General features: G+C 42.6%; 1 protein-coding gene across 2 annotated transcripts in view; it reads right to left on the minus strand.

Annotated features, from left to right (window-relative positions):
• LDLRAD4 (low density lipoprotein receptor class A domain containing 4) overlaps nt 1–20,477 on the minus strand; it is a 443,648-nt gene that overhangs the window by 214,789 nt on the left and 208,382 nt on the right. For both annotated transcript variants that reach the window (XR_011314078.1, XM_069731005.1), the window contains exon 3: nt 6,653–6,787. Coding sequence is in view for 1 of the 2 variants with exons in the window: in XM_069731005.1 (XP_069587106.1) it covers nt 6,653–6,787 (135 nt within the window). In the remaining variant the exon portion in view is untranslated. The remainder of the gene's footprint in view (nt 1–6,652; nt 6,788–20,477) is intronic.

A 20,477-nucleotide genomic window follows, 5' to 3' on the forward strand; every position in this document is an offset into this window, starting at 1 on the left:
ATAAATTTGAAAGGGGAGAAACATTCTGATTTCTTTACATTTGACCAAATTTTGATTGTATGGATACGCCCATACACATTACATGGCAATTGCCCAACAGAAAATACAGGGAGGAACAGAAAGGATGAGACTTTTTTTACTTTTCAAGGAAACTCATGAAAAAAGGAAAATAGCAACACATTCCTCTCAATCTGATGGAAACAAACATGTTTATGTCACCCAAAAAAACCCCACCAAAACGTCAATTTCAGGCAACCTAACCCCTTCTGTTATGGCTGGCAATCAGGCAACACAGCGTGCAGTAATCAGCGCACATACAGAGATCTGGCAATAACCAAAAACAATAGGACGAGCTCTGAGACGTGGAATCTCTGTAGACTGCAGTACCTGATCTATCCTCACACAACTATAAGCAGCAGTGGATTGCGCCTAACAACTACCTATGCAACTCGGCACTGCCTGAGGAGCTGACTAGACTGAAGATAGAAATACAAGCCTGACTTACCTCAGAGAAATACCCCAAAGGAATAGGCAGCCCCCCACATATAATGACTGTTAGCAAGATGAAAAGACAAACGTAGGAATGAAATAGATTCAGCAAAGTGAGGCCCGATATTCTAGACAGAGCGAGGATAGCAAAGAGAACTATGCAGTCTACAAAAAACCCTAAAACGAAAACCACGCAAAGGGGCAAAAAGACCCACCGTGCCGAACTAACAGCACGGCGGTGCACCCCTCTGCTTCTCAGAGCTTCCAGCAAAAGACAATAGCAAGCTGGACAGAAAAAAACAGAAAACAAACTAGAAGCACTTATCTAGCAGAGCAGCAGGCCCAAGGAAAGATGCAGTAGCTCAGATCCAACACTGGAACATTGACAAGGAGCAAGGAAGACAGACTCAGGTGGAGCTAAATAGCAAGGCAGCCAACGAGCTCACCAAAACACCTGAGGGAGGAAGCCCAGAGACTGCAATACCACTTGTGACCACAGAAGTGAACTCAGCCACAGAATTCACAACAGTACCCCCCCCTTGAGGAGGGGTCACCGAACCCTCACCAGAACCCCCAGGCCGACCAGGATGAGCCACATGAAAGGCACGAACAAGATCTGGGGCATGGACATCAGAGGCAAAAACCCAGGAATTATCTTCCTGAGCATAACCCTTCCATTTGACCAGATACTGGAGTTTCCGTCTAGAGACACGAGAATCCAAAATCTTCTCCACAATATACTCCAATTCCCCCTCCACCAAAACAGGGGCAGGAGGCTCCACAGATGGAACCATAGGTGCCACGTATCTCCTCAACAACGACCTATGGAATACATTATGTATGGAAAAGGAGTCTGGGAGGGTCAGACGAAAAGACACCGGATTGAGAATCTCAGAAATCCTATACGGACCAATAAAACGAGGTTTAAATTTAGGAGAGGAAACCTTCATAGGAATATGACGAGAAGATAACCAAACCAAATCCCCAACACGAAGTCGGGGTCCCACACGGCGTCTGCGATTAGCGAAAAGCTGAGCCTTCTCCTGGGACAAGGTCAAATTGTCCACTACCTGAGTCCAGATCTGCTGCAACCTGTCCACCACAGAATCCACACCAGGACAGTCCGAAGACTCAACCTGTCCTGAAGAGAAACGAGGATGGAACCCAGAATTGCAGAAAAATGGAGAGACCAAGGTAGCCGAGCTGGCCCGATTATTAAGGGCGAACTCAGCCAACGGCAAAAATGACACCCAATCATCCTGGTCAGCGGAAACAAAACATCTCAGATATGTTTCCAAGGTCTGATTGGTTCGTTCGGTCTGGCCATTAGTCTGAGGATGGAAGGCCGAGGAGAAAGATAGGTCAATGCCCATCCTACCACAAAAGGCTCGCCAGAACCTCGAGACAAACTGGGAACCTCTGTCAGAAACAATATTCTCAGGAATGCCATGTAAACGAACCACATGCTGGAAGAACAAAGGCACCAAATCAGAGGAGGAAGGCAATTTAACCAAGGGCACCAGATGGACCATTTTAGAAAAGCGATCACAGACCACCCAAATGACCGACATTTTTTGAGAAACGGGAAGGTCAGAAATGAAATCCATCGAAATATGTGTCCAAGGCCTCTTCGGGACCGGCAAGGGCAAAAGCAACCCACTGGCACGTGAACAGCAGGGCTTAGCCCTAGCACAAATTCCACAGGACTGCACAAAAGCACGCACATCCCGTGACAGAGATGGCCACCAGAAGGATCTAGCAACCAACTCCCTGGTACCAAAGATTCCTGGATGACCGGCCAGCACCGAACAATGAAGTTCAGAGATAACTTTACTAGTCCACCTATCAGGGACGAACAGTTTCTCGGCCGGACAACGATCAGGTTTATTAGCCTGAAATTTCTGCAACACTCTCCGCAAATCAGGGGAGATGGCAGACACAATGACTCCTTCCTTGAGGATACTCGCCGGCTCAGATAACCCCGGAGAGTCGGGCACAAAACTCCTAGACAGAGCATCCGCCTTCACATTTTTAGAGCCCGGAAGGTATGAAATCACAAAATCAAAACGAGCAAAAAATAACGACCAACGGGCCTGTCTAGGATTCAAGCGCTTGGCAGACTCGAGATAAGTCAAGTTCTTATGATCAGTCAATACCACCACGCGATGCTTAGCACCCTCAAGCCAATGACGCCACTCCTCGAATGCCCACTTCATGGCCAGCAACTCTCGGTTGCCCACATCATAATTACGCTCAGCAGCAGAAAATTTCCTGGAAAAGAAAGCACATGGTTTGAACACTGAGCAACCAGAACCTCTCTGTGACAAAACCGCCCCTGCACCAATCTCAGAAGCATCAACCTCGACCTGGAACGGAAGAGAAACATCAGGTTGACACAACACAGGGGCACAGCAAAAACGACGCTTCAACTCCTGAAAAGCTTCCACGGCAGCAGAAGACCAATTAACCAAATCAGCACCCTTCTTGGTCAAATCGGTCAATGGTCTGGCAATGCTAGAAAAATTACAGATGAAGCGACGATAAAAATTAGCAAAGCCCAGGAATTTCTGCAGACTTTTTAGAGATGTCGGCTGAGTCCAATCCTGGATGGCCTGAACCTTAACCGGATCCATCTCGATAGTAGAAGGGGAAAAGATGAACCCCAAAAATGAAACTTTCTGCACACCGAAGAGACACTTTGATCCCTTCACGAACAAGGAATTAGCACGCAGTACCTGGAAAACCATTCTGACTTGCTTCACATGAGACTCCCAATCATCTGAGAAGATCAAAATGTCATCCAAGTAAACAATCAAGAATTTATCCAGATACTCACGGAAAATGTCATGCATAAAAGACTGAAAAACAGATGGAGCATTGGCAAGTCCGAACGGCATCACCAGATACTCAAAATGACCCTCGGGCGTATTAAATGCCGTTTTCCATTCATCTCCCTGCCTGATTCTCACCAGATTATACGCACCACGAAGATCAATCTTAGTAAACCAACTAGCCCCCTTAATCCGAGCAAACAAGTCAGAAATCAATGGCAAGGGATACTGAAACTTAACAGTGATCTTATTAAGAAGGCGGTAATCAATACACGGTCTTAGCGAACCATCCTTCTTGGCTACAAAAAAGAACCCTGCTCCCAATGGTGACGACGATGGGCGAATATGTCCCTTCTCCAGGGACTCCTTCACATAACTGCGCATAGCGGTGTGTTCAGGTACGGACAAATTAAATAAACGACCCTTAGGGAATTTACTACCAGGAATCAAATCGATAGCACAATCACAATTCCTATGCGGAGGTAGGGCATCAGACTTGGACTCTTCAAATACATCCTGAAAGTCCGACAAGAACTCTGGGATGTCAGAAGGAATGGATGACGAAATAGACAAAAATGGAACATCACCATGTACTCCCTGACAACCCCAGCTGGTTACCGACATAGAGTTCCAATCCAATACTGGATTATGGGTTTGTAGCCATGGCAACCCCAACACGACCACATCATGCAAATTATGCAGTACCAGAAAGCGAATAACTTCCTGATGTGCAGGAGCCATGCACATGGTCAGCTGGGCCCAGTACTGAGGCTTATTCTTGGCCAAAGGTGTAGCATCAATTCCTCTCAACGGAATAGGACACCGCAAAGGCTCCAAGAAAAATCCACAACGTTTAGCATAATCCAAATCCATCAGATTCAGGGCAGCGCCTGAATCCACAAACGCCATGACAGAATACGATGACAAAGAGCACATTAAGGTAATGGACAAAAGGAATTTGGACTGTACAGTACCAATAACGGCAGAGCTATCGAACCGCCTAGTGCGTTTAGGACAATTAGAAATAGCATGAGTAGAATCACCACAATAGAAACACAGTCTGTTCAGACGTCTGTGTTCTTGCCGTTCTACTTTAGTCATAGTCCTGTCGCACTGCATAGGCTCAGGTTTACTCTCAGGCAGTACCGCCAGATGGTGCACAGATTTACGCTCGCGCAAGCGACGACCGATCTGAATGGCCAAGGACATAGACTCATTCAAACCAGCAGGCATAGGAAATCCCACCATTACATCCTTAAGAGCTTCAGAGAGACCCTTTCTGAACAAAGCCGCTAGTGCAGATTCATTCCACAGAGTGAGTACTGACCATTTCCTAAATTTCTGACAATATACTTCTACATCATCCTGACCCTGGCATAAAGCCAGCAGATTTTTCTCAGCCTGATCCACTGAATTAGGCTCATCGTAAAGCAATCCGAGCGCCAGGAAAAATGCATCAACATTACTCAATGCAGAATCTCCTGGTGCAAGAGAAAACGCCCAGTCCTGTGGGTCGCCGCGCAAAAAAGAAATAATAATCAAAACCTGTTGAATAGGATTACCAGAAGAATGAGGTTTCAAGGCCAAAAATAGCTTACAATTATTTCTGAAGCTCAGGAATTTTGTTCTGTCACCAAAAAACAAATCAGGAATCGGAATTCTTGGTTCTAGCATCGATTTCTGATCAATAGTATCTTGAATCTTTTGTACATTTACAACGAGATTATCCATTGAGGAGCACAGAGCCTGAATATCCATGTCCACAGCTGTGTCCTGAAGCACTCTAATGTCTAGGGGAAAAAAAAGACTGAAGACAGAGCTAAGAAAAAAAAATGATGTCAGGATTTCTTTTTTCCCTCTATTGGGAATCATTGGTGTGGCTCCTTGTACTGTTATGGCTGGCAATCAGGCAACACAGCGTGCAGTAATCAGCGCACATACAGAGATCTGGCAATAACCAAAAACAATAGGACGAGCTCTGAGACGTGGAATCTCTGTAGACTGCAGTACCTGATCTATCCTCACACAACTATAAGCAGCAGTGGATTGCGCCTAACAACTACCTATGCAACTCGGCACTGCCTGAGGAGCTGACTAGCCTGAAGATAGAAATACAAGCCTGACTTACCTCAGAGAAATACCCCAAAGGAATAGGCAGCCCCCCACATATAATGACTGTTAGCAAGATGAAAAGACAAACGTAGGAATGAAATAGATTCAGCAAAGTGAGGCCCGATATTCTAGACAGAGCGAGGATAGCAAAGAGAACTATGCAGTCTACAAAAAACCCTAAAACGAAAACCACGCAAAGGGGCAAAAAGACCCACCGTGCCGAACTAACAGCACGGCGGTGCACCCCTCTGCTTCTCAGAGCTTCCAGCAAAAGACAATAGCAAGCTGGACAGAAAAAAACAGAAAACAAACTAGAAGCACTTATCTAGCAGAGCAGCAGGCCCAAGGAAAGATGCAGTAGCTCAGATCCAACACTGGAACATTGACAAGGAGCAAGGAAGACAGACTCAGGTGGAGCTAAATAGCAAGGCAGCCAACGAGCTCACCAAAACACCTGAGGGAGGAAGCCCAGAGACTGCAATACCACTTGTGACCACAGAAGTGAACTCAGCCACAGAATTCACAACACCCTTCACAACCAGAGTTTTTTTCGGTTTTGCGTTTTTTTTTTTTGTTTTTTTTTTGCTCCTTCTTCCCAAAGACAAGTTTTTCTATTTTTCGGTCAACATGGCCATGTGAGGTCTTGTTTTTGCAAGACTAGTTGTACCTTTCAATGACACTATTGGTTTTAAACATAGTGTACTGGAAAACGAGAAAAAAAAATCCAAATGTGGTGAAATTGCAAAAAAAAGGGCAATTCCAAAGTTTGTTTTTTGTTAACCACGTTCATTAAATGCTAAAACTAAGCTGCCATTATGATTCTCCAGGACACATTACGAGTTCATAGACACCAAACATGTCTAGGTTCTTTTATTTGAGTGTTGAAAAAAAAAATTCCAAAGTTTGGTAAAAAAAAAAAAAAAAATCCACCATTTTTCAAGACCTGTAGCATCTTTATTTTTCGTGATCTGAGGCTGGTTGAGGGCTTATTTTTTGAGCGACCCATCATGAGTTTAGATCATCAAAATAGTGGAAGACTCATTTAACACAGACATGTTCATAAAAACTAGCAAAAATACAAAGTTTACTGGTTACACAAAGAAAGGAGACCTTAACAGCAAAAAACACATCAGTAATTTAATTATTAATTTGCATTTTATCTTTGAACCAGATACAAAAAATAAAGGCATAGAATAAAAGCTGCTCAGGCAGATACTTACAGGTAAATATCCCTGGTGGAGGGTGCTCCGTCGGGCAGTTTTCTTCATCACTGTTATCACCACAATCATTGAGCTGGTTACAAATCAGCGATCCAAGATATAAACATTTGCCACTGGTGCAGGTAAATTTGCACTCTGGAGAAAAAAAAACAAAAAACAAAAGAAAACCCTAGTATTATAAACATAAGCAAAAGGTTTCTAATGGGATCATTACATTTACCATATTCATTATTAACTTTAAGAATTTAAAGGTTCATTCTTAAAATGGCAAGTTATCCTCCAGAGACATAAGTTACTGATAGCTCAGTGGTCTGACTGCTGAGATCCCGAGGAATTTTAAGAATACATCTTTGGAACCTGGGAATGACCAAATACTGTCTAAAAATTTAGCAGATGCTCAATGCACCTTTAATTGGCAAAAATTGAAGCCAATTTGTTCATAAATTTCGAATTGAAATTACAGATTGATGGCACAAAGTAGAGGCAAGAAAGATAGATTTTTTAATGGGGTGTATTGACTAAATTGACATGTTACTGCATATACTTTGTCAGGAAGCGCTTCCTAACTGTAGCTTTCAGCCGCCATACCCCAGCGCAGACACCTCTTACCACATTCAGTCTGTTTAAAGTCTCTGCCCTATGAGTACCGACTACTCATCTTCCACAACATCACAGCATTTATCTGATGAAGGTCCATGCTGACCGAAATGTTATCCACTTGCTTTTGATGCATTGCCTATAAAATTCAGTTTGTTTTGCAACATATGCTTCTGAGTGCAGAGTTTTATTACTATTAGGGCTTGTTTTCACTTGCGAGGAACACGTTCGTGTTTCGCATGTGGAAACGAAGCTCTGGTGCTGGCACTCCGGAGCGGAGCGTGCGGCTGCATGTGTTGCCATGCGGCCGCACGCTCCGCTCCACAGTGCCGGCACCAGAGCTTCGTTTCCACATGCGAGACACGGACGTGTTCCTCGCAAGTGAAAACAAGCCCTTACTGGCACAGATTGAAACTCTACTCTGGCACCTCATCTATCCCCTCTGGAGTGCAATTTAGGATTTTCTACTTATTTTTCTGTTGGCAGATGATAAATTTGAGTGGAGATTTTTCATGGATGAGTTGAAGTTTTTAGCGATCGAGATTTGGGGTTTAGTTTTTTGATCAGCCTTAAAAGTTATTTCACATTTGGCCTGTGATCTATGCTGAGCATCTGACTGAGGTTACCATCTACATCCCCTAAAAAAAACAAACAAAAAAAAACAAAAAACGAGAGATTCAGACAAAACCTCAAGACAGGGACCCTCACTATGATGCAGATGAAATCATAGGTCACTAGTACAAGGGATCTGACCAGGAAAAAGAACAAAAGATCATGTCCACACGTATGGGAGCACCAAACACAAATATGGAGAATGCAAAAAAATTTTATTGATAAATCTCATTAGAAATATGTACAGCAAAAAACAATTCACACAGAAAACATATCTAAAAACATTTAAAAGTGCAACAACCCGCACAAAACTCCACAAAGTCATATCCTAATACGGGGAAAATGACAAACTACATCCCTGTCCCCTCAAAAAGTTGAAATATACACAAACGTATATACATATATATATATATATACACATATACATATACAGTTAAGTCCATATATATTTGGACAGAGACAACATTTTTCTAATTTTGGTAATAGACATTACCACAATGAATTTTAAACAAAACAATTCAGATGCAGTTGAAGTTCAGACTTTCAGCTTTCATTTGAGGGTATCCACATTAAAATTGGATGAAGGTTTTAGGAGTTTCAGCTTCTTAACATGTGCCACCCTGTTTTTAAAGGGACCAAAAGTAATTGGACAGATTAAATAATTTTAAATGAAATGTTCATTTCAAGTACTTGGTTGAAAACCCTTTGTTGGCAATGACAGCCTGAAGTCTTGACCTCATGGACATCACCAGACGCTGTGTTTCCTCCTTTTTGATGCTCTGCCAGGCCTTCACTGCGGTGGTTTTCAGTTGCTGTTTGTTTGCGGGCCTTTCTGTCTGAAGTTTAGTCTTTAACAAGTGAAATGCATGCTCAATTGGGTTGAGATCAGGTGACTGACTTGGCCATTCAAGAATATTCCACTTCTTTGCTTTAATAAACGCCTTGGTTGCTTTGGCTTTATGTTTTGGGTCATTGTCCATCTGTAGTATGAAACGACGACCAATCAGTTTGGCTGTTTTTGGCTGGATCTGAGCACACAGTATGTCTCTGAATACTTCAGAATTCATTAGGCTGCTTCTGTCCTGTGTCACATTATCAATAAACACTAGTAACCCAGTGCCACTGGCAGCCATGCATGCCCAAGCCATCACACTGCCTCCGCCGTGTTTTACAGATGATGTGCTATGCTTTGGATCATGAGCTGTACCACGCCTTCACCATACTTTTGTCTTTCCATCATTCTGGTAGAAGTTGATCTTGGTTTCATCTGTCCAAAGAATGTTCTTCCAGAACTGTGCTGGCTTTTTTAGATGTTTTTTAGCAAAGTCCAGTCTAGCTTTTTTACTCTTGATGCTTATGAGTGGCTTGCACCATGCAGTGAACCCTCTGTATTAACTTTCATGCAGTCTTCTCTTTATGGTAGATTTGGATATTGATGCGCCGACCTCCTGGAGAGTGTTGTTCACTTGGTTGGCTGTTGTGAAGGGGTTTCTCTTCACCGTGGAGATTATTCTGCGATCATCCACTGCTGTTGTCTTCCATGGGCACCCAGGTCTTTTTGCATTGATGAGTTCACCTGTGCTTTCTTTCTTTCTCAGGATGTACCAAACTGTAGATTTTGCCACTCCTAATATTGTAGCAATTTCTCGGATGGTTTTTTTTCTGTTTTCGCAGCTTAAGGATGGCTTGTTTCACCTGCATGGAGAGCTCCTTTGACCGCATGTTTACTTCACAGCAAAACCTTCCAAATGCAAGCACCACCACCTCATATCAACTCCAGGCCTTTTATCTGCTTAATTGAGAATGACATAACGAAGGGATTGCCCACACCTGTCCATGAAATAGCCTTGGAGTCAATTGTCCAATTACTTTTGGTCCCTTTAAAAACAGGGTGGCACATGTTAAGGAGCTGAAACTCTTAAACCCTTCATCCAATTTTAATGTGGATATCCTCAAATGAAAGCTAAAAGTCTGAACTTCAACTGCATCTGAATTGTTTTTTTTTAAATTCATTGTGGTAATGTCTATAACCAAAATTAGAAAAATGTTGTCTCTGTCCAATTATATATGGACTTAACTGTATATATATATATATATATATATATATATATATATATATATATATATATATATATATATATATATATATATATATATATATATATATATATATCTATCTATCTATCTACAGAATGCTGTAGATAAGCCCGATGCTGGTGGGCTTAGCTCACCTTCGATTTTAGGGGTGAAGATTCCCTTTAAGTATATGGATAAGTGATCAGTTAGATATCCACCTGTTTTGTCCACTTGAAACCGATTCAGTAAGAAAAAACACAGATTTTTTTCAAATTAAAAAAATAAAAATGGATGGCTAATTAACAGTTCAGTGCACCATAGATTTTATTGTAAAAAGAAACATAGGTCTAGTTGCAATCATTTTTCGGCTACCTTCACAAATCCAGTAGCCAATCACTTAGAACAGATGTAGCAGCAATCCGTTTGCAAAAAAAGTTGTGCAGACAACTTTAGTCAGTTTTTAAATAACTGATCTCTGCTGGATAAGTTTTTTTACATTGAAGTCTATGGAAAAGATTCATTGGTCATTTTTTCGTTTGTAACGGTTGAGTTTTTGTTTACTTGATCCAGTAAACTGTACAGATTATGGGTGGGTCATTAATCCCTGCAGGTTGGAGTTTACAGTATCAAGATATCAGCTCTACTTTGTTTTATCAGGTTTAGGGTATGTGCACACGTTGCGGATTTGGCTGCGCATCTGCAGCGGATTTTGGCTATGGATTAGCAGCAGTTTTCCATGTGGTGTACAGTACCATGTAAACCTATGGAAAACCAAATCCGCTGTGCACATGCTGTGGAAAATTCCGCGCAGAAACGCAGCGGTTTATTTTCCGCAGAATGTCAATTCTTTGTGCAGAATCCGCAGCGTTTACACCTATTCCATTATAGGAATCCGGTGAAATCCGCACAAAATCTGCAGAAAACCCGCAGGTAAATCGCAGGTCATTTTAGCTGCGGATTCTGCAGAATCCAAGTGGAAAAATCCACAATGGAATCCACAACGTGTGCTCATATCCTTATAGTGGTAAAAGATAAGGTAGAGCCAGTTCATCTACTGTAGAAAAAAGATACAGCATCATCAATAAGGACAGGTCTATGTAAATATAGGTAAAAGAATAGATAATTTATGGATGTAACAAAAGTGACATTTTTAAAACCCTTTTTCTACTGAATTAAACATTCAGCCATTTGAGACTTGTCCCTTGCACTACAATCATGCAGCTTTCAAAAAGCTTACAGTTTCAGAACATTTCCTAGAGTGACAAGTCAAAACTACATTCACCAGCAACCTAACTTAACAAGTGTTTAATGTCAGGATGATAAAAGAAAATCTAGGGAGTTCTACATTGGCCTAAGCCGACTGCCAGCAGCCAAGTCTCTCGTAATCAGTTTCACCTACTTTCGTCTTCAGTAAAGTTTTAAAACCATAAGGCTGTGTGCACACGTTTATGTTTTCATAGCGAAAAAAAACACGCGAAAAAACACAAACATTAAGGATACTATTAGAATGCAATCTGCAATTTTTGTGCACATGATGTGTTTTTTTCCGGCAGCGGAATCGCATTCCGGAACAAAACGCAGCATGTTCGTTCCTTGTGTGGAATCGTGGGGATTCCGCACACACAGGAATGCATTGATCCGCTTACTTTCCGCATGTGGCTATGCCCACCATGCAGGAAGTAAGCGGATCATGTGCGGTTGGTACCCAGGGTGGAGGAGAGGAGACTCCTCCAGGCCCTGGAAACCATATAATTGTTTAAAAAAAAAATGAATTAAAATAAATAGTGATTCTCACCTTCCGGCGTCCCTTGCAGCGTTCTCGCTCTTCGCGATGCTTCTGTTCCCAGTGATGCTTTGTGGCAATGACCTGTGATGACGTGCAGTCTCGCGAGACCGCTACGTCATCTGAGGTCATTGCAGCTAGGAATTATTGGGAATGGGAACATCGCGAGGAGCGGGAATGCTGCGAGGGATGCCGGAAGGTGAGAATATCACGATTTATTTTTTATTATTTTTAACATTAGATCTTTTTACTATTGATGCTGCATAGGCAGCATCAATAGTAAAAAGTTGGTCACACTTGTCGAACACTGACAAACACTGACAAGTGTGACCAACCTGTCAGTTTTTCAAGCGATGCTACAGATCACTTGGAAAACGATAGCATTCTGCAAGCTAATTACGCTTGTAAAACGTTAGTGTTCAGCAGGAAAATACATGCCAATTCCGCATGCGTTTTACCTGCGGCACAGCTGCGGAATTGCCGAGGAAATTTCTGCGACTATTCCGGACGTGTGCACATAGCCTTAATATTTAAATTAATGCTCCTTGCATGTGTAGAAAACTGTTTACCTGGTATCAAACACGAAAAATTAAGACCCAAAATTAGAAGACTACAATAATATAGATCAAAAATTGAAAAGAAAGTGCTCTTAACCCCTTCACCTGGGGATTCTTCAGGTTTTTTTTCCTCCTCCTCTTCCAAGAGCCATGACTTTTCCACCAAAATATCCATATGTAGGCTTGTTTTTTTGTGGGACAAGTTGTAATTTTGAATGACACCACTTTATCAAAGTAAAGAAAAAGAAAAAAAAAAAAATCAGCCCACCATGTCTTATCTTGACCTCCTGTGTGATCACCAAACACCTCTCACGAACCAGGGTGAAGTAGCCATAATAAATCAACAGAAAAGCAGGTGTGTCCAGCGAGTGGTGAAGGTAAAAAAAACGGTAATTAGACCTACCGGTAATTGTATTTCCAGGAATCCATCCTGACAGCACCATGGAGGACGGTCCTTATCCATAGTGGGACAGAACAACAAGCGGTTAAAAGGACCCTCCCCTTACCACCCACCAGTGATTTTTTATAGTACCACGTCTGGATGGATGCAAAAAAGAAAAAAAAAAAACTTTATTAACAATTCTGACACCAATGTTACGCCACATCAGTATACAAAACAAAATCTTGCAGTGGGGAGTGAACTACTGAGAAAAGTGTATGCAGAAAAATTGGGATCACCACAATAGATATATGGATATAAAAAAAAATCAACTTTATTGGGAACATGAAACACAAACATTAAACACACTTAAAACCCAAACTTGGGGTGATGGGTCCACATAAATGTTAGGTATAATACCATCAAAGACAGCATAGCACTACACAGCCACTAAATAGCAGAATGCATGTACATAGATAGATCCTTCATTATATTAAATGATGATACAAATGATCCTAATATACACAGGTCCTAAGGATAGAGACAAATACGCTCACGCAAATGAGAGCACATGAATACATACTCCATAAATCACAACACATGCTAACACGGGACAAGGAAGATAATAAATATTCCTCCAAATAAGGTCCCCCGTGTCAAATAGGATCTCACCTAGCCCCTCCGAAAGGATCAAGCCTGTGGTTAAAGTGTATCACACACATAGAGTCTGCATGGGATCTGCTGGGCTGTATGAGTGCTAAGACCCACGCGTATCGACGCTAAAGCAGCGTCTTCCTCAAGGTCAGCAATCTAAAATGTGCCGAGCTCCCAGGTATAAATGCAGATATAATTAGTTTAAACACGTACCAGGTGTGCAGAGCATGGCTGCACCGGACGGAACCGCCAGCGTGATGCCAAGTAGTTAGCGCAGGTCCCAATACAACCCCCAGGTGCCGGGAGCCAGAACAGTTCGCGCATGCGCTATGCATCTCCATAGCCTCTCCAGTGCTAGTGGCTTCCAGACCCCGCCCCCCGGGGACGGCGCGCCGCAAGGACCATAACTGTGCCCCTAGTAAACAATGTTAACAGACATGCGTCATGGCAACCTGTTCTCCGATATGAGGCGCGCACACACATCATATGTCCCTGGCCAGGGCGCACTCCACTCATTCAAACAGCCACAACCATGATACTGCTGCCGAAAATAAGATTATAAGGTTACCAATAGTCAAAGTTTTTTTCGCTCTGGATACATACCATGGGCATTGCAGAAAGTATCAGTAATCTTTATTGAGAACAGCGCAACTAAGCAATAATAGCAATATCATCACCCAACACTTGGTTGGGATACCGCAAAAAGAACAGGGGGCACCAATGATCACATAAAGTGGGATATATATCAGATGTTCCCTAAGCAAACACGACTGTATCGCTCTAATTAGGGCGCTTACAGTCGCCATACAGCTGTATGAAACCATCTTTAAAGAGAGCACTTGGGTTTATCCAAATAGAAATAAAAAATGAAAGATGATAGTCCCAAGATCCCACAGTACCCGCAGAGGCGAGGGGCCTATCCTTCTCCCCGATGAATACTCTCGATAAATTTGAATTAACGAAAGATTTATATTTGTTCTGCAGACAAATGACTTTCAGATTGCTATATCAAAACCCCTCGGTACTTGCTGATCTAACGGACATGGATTGACAATTGCTACAGGACTTGACAGACCTGCTGGATGAAAATGAGAACGATCAAGGCAGATGTAAGTTCAATGGGAGGCTACCCTCACAAGCCACACCATCCTTTACCCTTTTTCCCGCCATACAAATGTTCTTTGAAAAAACGAGAAGGGATATTCAAAAGTTGAGATTGGATGAGTTTGGTCAGAACAACCTGTCTAGGGAGGAGAGAAGGGCCCTCAAGACTCTTAGAAACAATGAGGCCATAGAAATAAAGGAGGCCGATAAGGGGGGCAACATAGTGCTGTGGCCAAAGGATATGTACTGCAAGGAGGCCAAGAGACAACTGGGCAATACACGGCATTATGTTGCCTTACCCTCGGATCCAACGTCGGTGTTTAAATCCAGTCTGGATAGACTGTTGAATAATGCATATGCCAACAGCATCATAGACAAGAAGGAGCGGGATTTCTTGATGGTCACCCACCCGGTGGTTCCGACGTTCTATATGCTACCTAAGGTGCATAAGTCGATGTCGGAGCCACCTGGTAGGCCCATTGTTTCGGGGATTGGTGGACTCTATGAAAAGTCATGTATTTATTTGGACTTTTTCCTGCAGCCCATTGTCCTAAAATTGGATTCGTATATACGGGACTCATCGTTCCTGATCCAACAACTGGACCCCCTGATTTTACCTGATGACATCATCTTGGCCACACTTGATGTGGAGGCGCTATACACCAACATCGATCATGATCTAGGTATAGTAGCCGTTGGTTATTTTTTGGATAAATTTTCTACAGGAAACAGGGGGCATGATTCGTTTGTTTTGGATCTCCTTAGAATGATATTGGAAAAAAACTACTTTATCTTCGATAGGGTCTTTTATAAGCAGGTGTCCGGTACAGCTATGGGGGCGAGGTGTGCGCCCTCATATGCGAACCTCTTTATGGGGTGGTGGGAGGAGACCCAGGTGACCAAGAATCGGTACTTATATGAGCATGTTCTGAAGTGGTACCGATTCATCGATGATATTTTTCTTTGGACGGGCACAACAGAGGCCTTGGAGGACTTTGTTGAAGAACTAAACACTAACCAATGTAATATTCACTTAACGTCATGTCATTCTAGGAGCTCGGTTGACTTTTTGGATCTTAAGGTGATGGTTGAAAATAACCGTATTAATACCACCCTTTTCCGGAAGAAAACAGCAACTAATAATATCCTACATTACTCCAGCTTTCACCCGGGTCACCTGCGGGACAGTATCCCAAAAGGACAGTTCCTGCGAGTCCGGCGGAACTGTAGCACAATGGCGAATTTTGAGGAAGAGTCAAGATCACTTACGAACCGCTTTCGAGAACGTGGTTATCCGCGAAGAGTCATCTCAAGGGCATTTGAACACTCCCGACAGAGGCCAAGGGAGGAGGTTCTGAATAAACAACAAAAGAACAAAAAAAACCAACTCAGCCTCATAACTAGATTTAACAACCAGTGGGGCGATATACATCACATAATGAAGATGAATTGGGAAATCTTATTGAGTGACGCAAGATTGAGGACCTTTATCCCGAGCAGGCCGAGGGTTGTGGCGAGGCGAGCGACAAACCTAAAAGATTGCCTTTCAAGGAGCCATTTTAGACGTCAAACGTCGAGGACCCGATCAGGTAAACCCATTATTGGCTCTTTTCCATGTGGAAATTGTTCCATATGTCCATTTATGGTAGCCGAACTGGGAGTGTCCATCCCTTCTATACCCTTCCAGGTAAAATCGAGATCTTACTTTAACTGCCGAACACGCAATCTGGTGTATGCTCTGATTTGTGGCTGTCAGAAAATTTATGTTGGGCAGACCACTCAAGAGCTACGGCGCAGGGTACAACAGCACATTTCAAATATTTCCACGGCTAAGAGTGATAGGGATAAGGGAAAGCAGATTACATCAGTGGCAACACATTTCTGGGAGTGTCATAAGGGGAGCCATAAAACCCTTCGTGTTATTGGCCTGGAGGGGGTGCCCCATAGGATCAGAGGGGGTAGAGTAACGGACGAACTACTTAGGAGGGAATCTCGTCTGATTTATGAGCTCAACAGTTTGGCGCCGGAGGGGCTAAATGAGGAGCTGCTGTACACAGGCTTCTACAAAAGGCTATAGGGGCTTAGCCCTGTGCCCTTGTTGTGGATTGCCAGTATTGCAGCCATGTGTAGCAGACCCTCTTCTGTCTATATCATATATTCTATTTTATGTCCCTTCTCTTTGTCCTGATTATTTCTTGTTTTGCCCTATTTAGCTCTTTCAGGAGGTGACAGGCTTTGTGGACAATACGTGGTCCACTGAGGAATTGGCGCTCGAGAGCCTTAGAAGAATGGACTAATTTCTGAACTAATTTCTGGATGAATTTTCAAGCCTCGGACGGGATTTATCATCATTGTACTTATCTCCATATGTATATGTGTCTCTTTCTGTTACAATTTATTTGGACTAATATCTAAATTTCACCCTGGTATATTAGTAGTGTTTCTTACAATGGTTATATCTGGTGCCCTACATGTGTGTGCTTTGTACCATATGGGCCATTCTATGATTGGTATTGGTATCCCTCTTGTGTAGTTTCAGGAAGGTCCTCGCCTCTGCGGGTACTGTGGGATCTTGGGACTATCATCTTTCATTTTTTATTTCTATTTGGATAAACCCAAGTGCTCTATTTAAAGATGGTTTCATACAGCTGTATGGCGACTGTAAGCGCCCTAATTAGAGCGATACAGTCGTGTTTGCTTAGGGAACATCTGATATATATCCCACTTTATGTGATCATTGGTGCCCCCTGTTCTTTTTGCGGTATCCCAACCAAGTGTTGGGTGATGATATTGTTATTATTGCTTAGTTGCGCTGTTCTCAATAAAGATTACTGATACTTTCTGCAATGTCCATGGTATGTATCCAGAGCGAAAAAAAACTTTGACTATTGGTAACCTTATAATCTTATTTTAGGCAGCAGTATCATGGTTGCGGCTGTTTGAATGAGTGGAGTGCGCCCTGGCCAGGGACATATGATGTGTGTGCGCGCCTCATATCGGAGAACAGGTTGCCATGACGCATGTCTGTTAACATTGTTTACTAGGGGCACAGTTATGGTCCTTGCGGCGCGCCGTCCCCGGGGGGCGGGGTCTGGAAGCCACTAGCACTGGAGAGGCTATGGAGATGCATAGCGCATGCGCGAACTGTTCTGGCTCCGGGCACCTGGGGGTTGTATTGGGACCTGCGCTAACTACTTGGCATCACGCTGGCGGTTCCGTCCGGTGCAGCCATGCTCTGCACACCTGGTACGTGTTTAAACTAATTATATCTGCATTTATACCTGGGAGCTCGGCACATTTTAGATTGCTGACCTTGAGGAAGACGCTGCTTTAGCGTCGATATGCGTGGGTCTTAGCACTCATACAGCCCAGCAGATCCCATGTAGACTCTATGTGTGTGATACACTTTAACCGCAGGCTTGATCCTTTCGGAGGGGCTAGGTGAGATCCTATTTGACACGGGGGACCTTATTTGGAGGAATATTTATTATCTTCCTTGTCCCGTGTTAGCATGTGTTGTGATTTATGGAGTATGTATTCATGTGCTCTCATTTGCATGAGCGTATTTGTCTCTATCCTTAGGACCTGTGTATATTAGGATCATTTGTATCATCATTTAATATAATGAAGGATCTATCTATGTACATGCATTCTGCTATTTAGTGGCTGTGTAGTGCTATGCTGTCTTTGATGGTATTATACCTAACATTTATGTGGACCCATCACCCCACGTTTGGGTTTTAAGTGTTTTTAATGTTTGTGTTTCATGTTCCCAATAAAGTTGATTTTTTTTATATCCATATATCTATTGTGGTGATCCCAATTTTTCTGCATACACTTTTCCCTGTTGTGTCATATGTATATATGGTATGCAGTTGGTGATCCCATTTTGTTTATTATAATTGGATGGTGCCCACTCAGCTGAATACTGTTACTGGGGAGTGAACTACTAGTGCTGTCAGGATGGATTCCTGGAAATACAATTATCGGTAGGTCTAATTACAGTTTTCTAGTTCACTACCTGACAGCACCATGGAGAAGTACCAAAGGATGGTAATCTCAGGGTGGGACTACTGCATGTAATACTTTCCTGCCAAAGGCTAATTGTCCTGAAATAACATTGTCATGATATGTACTTTTGCCCTGTCCTGTATTCGAATAATATGTCATTTGATGTATGTAACTGTTCTCTGGTTTCTATTAGCTGTAATTTATGTATTTTCTTGTGCTGGGAGTTCACCTGTAACAATATGTCTCCTTCCCCCAATACTTACATACTATAATGTAATTAAGCTTTGTCAACATCACTAGTGGAGGAATAGCCATTCTTCCTCACAGCAGGTGGCTAGTCAAATGTACATACTACAAAGACTACTTGGAGCCCACCAGTCTAGAATCTTCTGGTGGACCCAACCATTGAATAGAAGGTGTGACCCCTATGAAAGTTTGGTCAAGCCTCAAGACTATTCGGTCATCAAAAAACTATGTATGGATCCTGTATAGATAGGGCCTGCATCTATCCCGATCTTTTAGCCGATTTAATGGCCACAAGAAAAGCTGTTTTAAAAGAGTCTGGCTATATCCATGTCCTCCAACAGGAGATACAGGGGTTTACACTGGGCATTAAGGACCAAGTTAAGGTCCCATGGTGGAGATGACTTCCTGCTCTAGAGAATCTCACTACCCAGGGATGTGAGGCTAAAGAAAAGTCAAAGAAAACACTAAGGGCCGCAATCTGCACTTTTAAAGTACCAGGCCGAATGCCTTTTTTAACTTTTTTCTGACCTCAGACGGGATAGTACGTCCGAGGTCAGATCCCCTGCTTTGATGTGGGCTCCAGCGGCGAGCCCGCATCAAAGCCAGGACATGTCAGCTGTTTTGAACAGCTGACATGTGCCCGCAATAGGGGCGAGTGGAATCGCGATCCACCCGCCGCTATTAACTAGTTAAATGCCGCTGTCAAACGCTGACAGCGGCATTTAACCGGCGCTTCCTGACGTCAGACCGGAAAGGAGCACATCTCCAACCCCCGTCACATGATCGGGGGTCAGCGATGCATCGGCATAGTAACCAGAGGTCTCGTTGAGACATCTATGGTTGCTGATGCCGGCTTTCTGCAAGTACCACCCTGTGGTCGGCGCTCATAGCAAGCCTGTAATTCAGCTACATAGGAGCGATCTGATGATCTCTCCCATGTAGCAGAGCAGATCAAGATGTGCCAGCTTCTAGCCTCCCATGGAGGCTATTGAAGCATGACAAAAGTAAAGAAAAAAAAAAAAAAGTTTAAAAAAATATGAAAAAACTAAATATAAAAAAAAGTTTATATCACCCCCCTTTCACCCTATTAAAAAAAAAAAAACCTACACATTTGATATCGCCGCGTTCAGAATTGCCCGATCAATTAAAAAAAAAAAAAAAGATTAACGTGATCGCTAAATGGCGTAGCGAGAAAAAAAAATTCTTAATGGAATTAAAATGCAACAACGGGTGATCAAAAGAAGGTATCTGCACCAAAATGATATTAAAAAAGTCAGCTCGGCACGCAAAAAAAAAAAAAAAGCCCTCAAAAGACCCCAGATCACGAAAAACTTTTAGCAAAGTTTGGAATTATTTTTTCACCACTTAGATTAAAAAAAAGAACCTAGACATGTTTGGTGTCTATGAACTCGTAATGACCTGGAAAATCATAATGGTAGGTCAGTTGTAGCATTAAGTGAACCTAGTAAAAAAGCCAAACAAAAAAGTGTGGGATTTCACTTTTTTGCAATTTCACGACACTTGGAATTTTTTTCCCGTTTTCTAGTACACAACATGGTAAAACCAATGATATCGTTCAAAAGTACAACTCGTCCCACAAAAATAAGCCCTCACATGGCCATATTGATGGAAAAATAAAAAAAAAAAAAAGTTATGGCTCTGGGAAGGAGCGGAGTGAAAAACGAACACGGAAAAACGGAAAATCCCAAGGTCATGAAGGGGTTAAAACCTAATTGGAGGGTTTGGGTGATGTCCGGACTTGTAGTGTCTACTGGAGCTCCTCTTGAAAAAGGTACAAAATCACCT

The sequence above is a fragment of the Ranitomeya imitator genome, chromosome 6 (genome assembly GCF_032444005.1).
Source record: "Ranitomeya imitator isolate aRanImi1 chromosome 6, aRanImi1.pri, whole genome shotgun sequence".
In the NCBI taxonomy this organism is placed as follows: domain Eukaryota; kingdom Metazoa; phylum Chordata; class Amphibia; order Anura; family Dendrobatidae; genus Ranitomeya; species Ranitomeya imitator.